At 55.5% G+C, this 7,967-nt stretch overlaps 1 protein-coding gene across 1 annotated transcript; it reads right to left on the reverse strand.

The window, feature by feature from the left end:
• Positions 1–2,690: 2,690 nt before the first annotated feature.
• Positions 2,691–5,386, reverse strand: LOC308057280 (acrosin-like; the record flags this gene model as incomplete). Its single annotated transcript, XM_080411426.1, has 3 exons — positions 2,691–3,726; positions 4,185–4,343; positions 5,234–5,386. 3 exons carry the CDS (start codon positions 5,384–5,386, stop codon positions 3,373–3,375), a joined length of 666 nt encoding a protein of 221 aa, XP_080267552.1. The 3' UTR covers positions 2,691–3,372.
• Positions 5,387–7,967: the final 2,581 nt, after the last annotated feature.

The raw sequence follows: 7,967 nt of genomic DNA on the forward strand, positions 1-7,967 counted from the left end.
GCACAGCAACTGAGCACATCCTGGCTTGGTGTGCCCTTCCTGACTTGCCAACATGGTTGCAAACAAGTGAATGTATGTGGGGAACGAAGAATCTTACTGAAAGCCTTGATATCGGGGATAAGTGATTACCTCTGTATGATGTTAATCCAAAAGGAGCTGATATTGTTTGCACTTTGAATGTCGATAGTTGTCTTTACGTAGATGCTAATGTAGTAGGAGGCTATGATGGGACCATGACACCCACATAAATCAACACGTGAACATGCTGATAAGCATAATGCCCTTAAAGGCAATATAGCTTTGGATGAAGCAGGTAATGATGTAGTTGATTTATGGAACTGACGGGAACATATTGCAGTGGTTCTTCTCTTATGCGGAGTAACAGCAGGGAAAGCATTCAAGAGTTAAGTCACCTTGTTTGTTAGGCAGTTAAGAACGTGAGTCAAATTGGCCACTAGTACATACAAAACAGAGCAAGTATTGGCTTTTTGTTGTTGGCTCAAGGACATGGCTGTGAGGATTTGGATGGTACATGCTGCGTGGATTTTAGGCGCCCCATTGCAGCAACATGTTATCAAAACCTGAGAACATGTCAGCCTTTTTGGCATCCATTCACTCAATTGGCGGTATCGTTTGTTTGCTATTGCCTTGGTTGCCGTCATGTTTGCAAGGGCCCTGCAGAACATGGAAAACCTGGTACTAGCTGTTCCAAAAAAAATAAAAAAGGGGGGGGGGGGGAGGGGGAGGGGGAGGGGGGCCCCGGTAATTGTAGAATCGTACGGAACAGAGACAGTGGGATAATGTGCAGTTGTGGCCTTGCTTTGGCGATGTGCAGCTGAGATCCTGCAGCAAAGAGTTCATAACTTTGAGGGAGTATGAGAAGAAACTAGGATGCAACAGAAACAAAGGAGGAATGTGATCTCACCTCTAGAAGATAAGGAAACAGCACGAACAGTAGAGAGTAGCCTAGAGTGAAGAGCGCTAAGGAACGTGTTGTATGAATTTGACTGATCGCTCAAACTCCATTCATAAGCAGCTCGCAGAGTTGAGAAAAAACGTACAGGCCATAAAGGTTGAGAACGGGTTAACGGACTGGCTACAGGGTTTAGGAATTCCCGGAGGGTTAAAAGACTTGTTTCTGCAGGGGATAACGATGTTATTTGCCACTGTAATCTCTTTACAATGATAATGGGCTGCGTGTGGTATTGCTTTATGAGAATGATGAACAGATTGATAAAAGGGGTCTGGATCGCTCGAAAACAAAAAGGGGGATTTGTGGAGTGGCCTGAAGACAACGGACATATTATGAGCAATGCAGGCCACGTAACTTTGTTGTACTAGCAGGCCGAGCAGGCCGCAGCTGTAACAAGCTGCAGGTGTTGTGAAGGACATATGCAAGGCCAAGAGAGACAAAGAGACTGTGTACTCGCAGAGAGATAAGAGAGCTGGACAGAAAGGTGAGGAAAAACCGGATGCCTGCACAAGGGGGGAGCAGCGTGTGGGCACCACACTGGGACCAATCCTAGGGGAGGTGGAAGCGTGTGAACGAGTCGTTTTAACCTATCACCTTTTCCATACCAAAGCCTGCGTAGAGTGTGTATTTTTAGCTGGGGGTATAAATGGCTGTGCGTCTGTTAATAGCATCTGTAGAGTATAAATTGCTGTGTATCCCTTAATAAAGTGGCACCAACTTGATCACACTGGTCGTATCAGTTGTGTGCGAGCCTTCTGCGTCAACAGGGGAGTGCCACTGGCTCTGCCATCACACCAGGCCAGTGGTGTGGGACACAGTAGAGGGAGCGCGGGGTAGAAGAGCCGCTGCATGACAGCGACAGCAGCGGGGCCTGTGCAGACTGGTGCTCCCTTGGCAGAACGTCTGCGCTCGCCCTGCGGTAGAGGACGGGGAAGAGAGAGAGAAGGCTGTTGCCCTGCAGTGCTCATGCACATGTGCAAGCCCACGTGTGCAGGCCCAACTTCCGTTAGTGAGGACTGGCAGGTTTCTTGGACAGGCACTGGGAAGGCAGTCAGGTGTCGGGTGGCCTGAGGGTCCTGACCTCTTCTTCCTCAGCCAAAGTGCCGCGAGTCCCAGAATCACACAATGGTCGTTGTTGGAGGGAACCTCTGGAGATTATGCAGTCCAGCGCCCTGCAAAAGCAGGCTGTGCTAGAGCAGGTTGCACAACATCCTGTGCAGGTGGTGCTGGAATGTTTCCAGAGGCCTCTCTGGGCAGCCGGTGCCAGTGATCTTAAGCTGGAGTGCTGTGCAAGGGTCCCTGTGCTGGTGGGGGGCAGTGCCTGGACTAGCTGCAAGATCAAGGCACTGCAAAGGGGCAAGGAGATGATGAGCACAACAAGCCCATGCCACGCTCCCTGCCTCCCCACGTGACAGTGCCTGTGCCCAGGTCCCTGGTGGCTGTGGAGGCCACCTGGCACTGGGCACCCTTTCCCCTGCCTACCCGGAGGCTGCCTTAGGCTCTCTCTAGTCCACTCAGGCCCCCTTCTGAGGCCTTCCTTGCACCCCAGACCCCTCTGCAGAGCCTCAAGCCCTCAAAAAAAGCCCACCGGACTGGGGGCCCGGTCCCCTAGTCTCGACCATTCCACTCGAGTCCCCGCTGCACCCCTCCATAGGTGTCTGGTATGCCCCAGGCCTCCGGTTGCTCCTCTAGCGTGGCCGATACTACAGCCAGGAGGCAGCCGGGGAGCAGCAGCAGCAGCAGCCTCTTTGCTCCCACTCAAAGCTCATGGCGCGCCCTGCAGCCACTGCAGCCGTAGGCTTGGGCTTGGAAACATGGTGCAGCTGTGAAAGCAGAGCAGGCTGGGGAAGCCCAGGAACTCCGTGGCATGAGCAAAGGCCCCAGCTCGTGGATTTCCCCTGAAGCCCAGCTGGCCCTGAGAGGCCACTTTCAAGCTGGCTTGCGCCTCGTACAGAAGCCCACAGGGATGCCAGCAGGAGCCAGCCCAAGGCATTCTCTGCTTCCAACTGCCACCCCCAAGGCCCTGAGCCCTCCTATGACGTGCCTGCCTTCCTTCCACTGTTCCCTCATGCTTCTCTCGGAGCAGGCAGAGCTTCAGCCCTTTGCGGTGACCCTTTGTGCCCGACTTGGCAGCCTGCCTCCTTCGGCAGGTGCCGGCTCTGGAAGTCCTTGCCTCACACAGGAGACTGCAGTGCACTGGCGCATGGTTAGCCATGCCAAGGGAAACACTTTATTGCAAGAAGGCAGCCTGCTGAGTTCTGCCGTTGTGAGCAGCGCGGGCAGGACAGAGCAGGCCTTTGTCACTGAGGCTGCCTTTCATCAGCAGGAATTGCCCCAGCAGGAAACGGTCGTCGTGCGCTGCAGCCTGCCCTGGATGCTCCTCATGGTGCTGCTCCAAGCTATTTCGCCCTTAGGTACTGCAGGAGCTCCTGCAGCCGAGTAAAGAAGTCCAGCAGCTTCTGGACTGGAAACGGGCAGGGTGGAAACCGGTTCGATTCTCTTGGCCTTGGCCTTGGCCATGGCCTTGGCCTCTGAACGGGGGTGTAGGTGAAGACTGGCTGTGGCCTTGCAGTAGTGGTTACTGCTGGGCGCAGGCCCATCTGCACCAGGATCCAGTCGTAGAAGTGCTGGGTGGAGGTGTAGACTCCGGGCTTCCTTGCTCTCGCACAGCCCGTCCCCCAGCTGGTCACGCCAACAAGCCAGAAGTAGTCGGCGCTCTTGTCTTGGCACACGAGAGGCCCACCGCTGTCCCCCTGCAGCACAGGAGAGAGGATGAAGGGGTTGTTGGGTGGCCACCGTCAGCCCGGTGGCTGGCTCCTTCTCTCTCACGGCACCTGCCAGAGCTGCATTCAGTGGCCAGCCAAGCTCTGCAGAAGCTTGCCTGGCAGGGGGCGGTGGGCCTGTAAGGCAGGGCTCGCTCTCACCGCTCTTCACGGTGGTGGTGAAGGTGTGTCAGAGGGCTGGGATGGTGGAGCTGTGGGCTGCCAAGGGCACCGGGTGGGCCTTCTGGGCAGCGTGCCAGGCCTGTGGGACAAGGCGGGCAGGCCCTGGGCAAGGGCCTGCCCATGGGGAAGGGCGGGTAAGGCCCTCAGCGGTGGGGACCCAGCCATGGGAGTGTGAGTGGCCAGCAAAAGGCCGTGATGGCGCACGTTTGGGCGGTTGTGGCGGGGCTGCCTGTGCTGCCGGGGCTTGGCTTGTAGCACGCTCCTACCTGGCAGGTGTCGATGCCGCCCTGCGGATAGCCGGCACAGATGTTGTGGGTGTGGATGGCCCCCCTGTACCAGCCGCTGCTGTTACAGACCCTGGCATCAATGAGGTGGACCTGGGCCTCCTGCAGCGCGTATGCCGATCCTCCAGCTGTGAAGAGCACAGAAAGGAATGAACACCCAGCAGCTCATTGCCACTTCTCCTCCCCCGTCTGGCTGAAGCCCTCCCCCGGGGCTCGGCTGTGCATGCCGACAGGCGCTGGACCGCTCTTGCCTTTCTGCCTTGCTCTGGGTCAATGGCTCGGGCCCCTCTCTGGAAGAGAGAGGCATACGCCCCCACAGCCTGACTCTGGCTTTCGCCTCTGCCATCAGGAAGCGCATCCTGCTTCCCCAAGCTGGCCAAGCTTGCACTGGCACCGCCGCTGCGTTTGGGCCACTCACCTCTTGCTTTCCTGGCACCCCAGCCACTGATGTAGCAGGCTGTCAGCTCTGAGACTCTCAGCGAGGCGTCGGGCACACAGGCAAGCTGTACGTAGCTGTTGCACTGGACAGGCTGGTCCAGCTCCAGCAAGGCAATGTCATTCCGCTGCGTGACGTTCCAGTAGTGCTGGTGAACCAGCAGCCGCCTGACGGCGCGCACCTGAGCCTCAGGGCCCAGCTGAGTCAGCTGGGTGACACCGAGCACCACGCGCAAGACGGTGATGTCCCTGGAAGGCAGATGGAGAGAGGGCTCAGAGGGAGCGCAGCCACGTGCCGCAGCAGCCCGGCACTTGCCCTGCCTTCTGCTCGACGAGGGAGAGAGGCAAGCAGCGCTAGGGAGGCTGCGACTGCCCTCGCGTGCCTTGGGCTCAAGCAGTGGCGAGCGGGAGGCTGCTGGGAAGCAGTGGCACGAGCCCAGCCTTCTCCTGAGCAGCCTCTCGGCGGGGCTCCGGAGTGCCCAGGCACTGGGCGTGCTGCAGGGCAACGGGACGGCAGGAGCACGTGCCGCTGCGCTCAGGGCACCTGCTAGTGTTGTGGGGCTAGCCCCGACCCCTGGTCCTCCTTACCTGACCTCGATGAAGCAGTGGGCTGCGGTGAGGACCCACTGTGGGCTGATGAGGGAGCCCCCGCAGATGTGCACCGTGCCTCCTTCCACGAGAGCCTGGATGCTGACGATCCAGGGCCAGGCCCCTGGCAGGGCATCTGTGCCACCCACGACGCGTGACATGCCGTAGTGAAAAGCCATGGGACGAAGCCCGCAGCTCCCTCTGTAACCAGAAACTCCTTACTGTGCTGCTGGATGGCTTGCGCCGTTGCGGCTGAAGGCCAGCCGTCTTCCCTCCCCACAAGGCATGGCCAGAAGGGCCGAGGAAACCCGTGGGGCCAAAACCCGCTCCCCTCGCCCCGCTTTCTGCTTCAGCCCGCAGACGAGTTGTGCCGGCGGCCTGGCTGCTGCCAAGGCACTGAGCCTCCCACATGGCTTTCAGGAACCTGGGGGGTGGCCACGGGGGACAAGCAGGCCCCCTCCAGTGAAGCCCACAAGGCTTGCCCAAGCTCCCGCCCAGAGCCTCGGGCCACTTACCCACAGCTGTCCCATGTGCCGTGCACAGGACAGCACACGGCCAGCAGGACAAGGAGGAGACGCAGAAAATCCATCGCTGCCAGCGACATGTGGCAGCTGCAAGGACGAGGCCTTGTCGCCACCAGTACGGCTGCCGACGGACTGCCCGCAGGATTCCCGTTGCCCGGGGTTCCCTTGGACGTGGGACTGATGTCACAGAGTGCCTGGTTCCGGGTGCTGGGCGTGGTGGTGTCGGGGGGGTGGGGTGGGGTGGGGTGGGGCAGGGGGGGTGGGGCGGGGGGGTGAGGGTAGGGAGGGGAGGCAATAGGAGGGGTTCCAAGCAGGATTGGAGGCAGAAGCTGGGATCACTTTGCCTTTGCAGTCTATGAAGTCTGCTGGTTTGATGGTACGAACTTGTTACCGAATTGATCATAAAAATCCCCCAAAGATATTTAGAGTGGACTGGAGGTGTTCCACATGTTGTGATAGCCCCTGTACAACAATTTGGCGCTGAATGGGCGCTGTCAGACTCTACTGCCCTTCAAGTGGCTCTTGGCAATTTTCAAGGGCAAGTTCAGTACCATCATCCACCTCATCCACTTTGGACAATGACTGTAGATCTAACTTTGCAGCCACGGCAACTGAGTTGGAGACGACCAATCAAAGGTGATACGGTATTTACAGATGGGTCTGGAAAAGTGGGAAAAGCCGCAGTGGCTTGGAAAAAAAATGGGCAATGGCCTTCCCAAATTGTGCATCAGGAAGGATCATCGCAAGTCATGGCGTTGCGGGCTGCGGCCTTGGCATTTCTTTATTTCCCAGGCCCTGTTAATCTCATTACTGATTCAGCCTGTGTGGCAGCCCTCCTTTCCCAGTTGGAGATGGCTGTCCATGGCCATATCAACCATGCGAAGCTTTTTGGCAATTTTGACTGTAGTTCGGGAAGGGACTTGGAAACGCCCTTCTCCATTCTACGTTATGCATGTTACGGCCACACTTCCCTACGCGGTTCTGCAATCGATGGCAACGCTGGAGCTGATGCTCCAGTTTCTGTGGCTCTGTCGGTGCCTGTTCCTGAGGCCCACCTGCAGGTCGTGTTAGCCCACCAATTTTATCATCAGAATTGGCGATTCTTGTATCAACAGTTTGGCCAAAAGAGTCTCTCTCAGGCTGCTGCACGCAGCATTGTGGCAGCCTGTCCAGCCTGTCCAAAGGGTATCCCCGTGCCCAGTATTGGAGTTAATGGCAGAGGCCTTCAAGCTTTCCAATGCTGGTGTTACAACAGATGTAACTCATTACAATGCCGGTGTTATCGATTTGTTAAAAAGTTAAGATTGATTGATTATATTAGATTGATTAATTGATTTTATAAAATCATTTAATAGAATTAAAATATAGAAGAATAAGAAAAATGTTTATAGGAAACTTATAGTTGCACAGTAAAAGCTGCTATGAAATCTTTTGTACGTCTTGTACCAAGGCTAGAAGAAGGGCATGGAACTATTGTTAAAACTTAGGTAATAACTCTAGGGTTGAAAGGTTCCTTTGTACTTAACCAGTCTTCTGTATGCAGAGGTGTATTGAAATGTCAGAATATGAGATTAATGGGAACTGGGGAGAGTCGACTGGAACAGCTTGTAGGTGCCTGCCAAGAAACTGTGAACTTTAGTAAAAGGTAATTCCGGCAGGGGGAGATCGCAACCACCGACTCATATACCACCTACCCAAATCGTACCCTAGACCCATTTCTAGACCTTTCTAAGCTTTACTGCGCAGAATCGGATATAGGAGGGGAGTATGTAAATGATTTACGGGAAATGTTATGATTATGCATGAATAATTAATGAATATGTATGAATAAGTTCTATATATGGTGTCTGATTTTGAGACCTGGTGTGCGTTGATCGTGAGAGGACTCGCTCACACACCCGGCCGTCAATAAAGAAGTGTCTGCTTATCTACATCACATTGGTGTCGATAAGTTCTTCATTCCGAGATTTCGGTAACAGTTTTGGCGACCCAGATGGGACCTCTCTGAAGGAGACCGGAGGAGTCGGGGACCTGATCGGTTCCAGCCAGCACTGAGGATTTCTCGGGGACACTCATCGATCCCCGATCCGTAAGGCTCTTCGCGACGTTCCCTGGATTTTGGGGTAAGACACTTGGTTTTTTTTAATTGTAGTAAGTAAGTGCACTAGAGGAAGTGGCCAGGAGTCCCACTATAATAAGTGTACGGGAAAGAGTGGGA

The sequence above is a fragment of the Falco punctatus genome (assembly GCF_963210335.1).
Source record: "Falco punctatus genome assembly, contig: scaffold_181, whole genome shotgun sequence".
Classification (NCBI taxonomy): Eukaryota; Metazoa; Chordata; class Aves; order Falconiformes; family Falconidae; genus Falco; species Falco punctatus.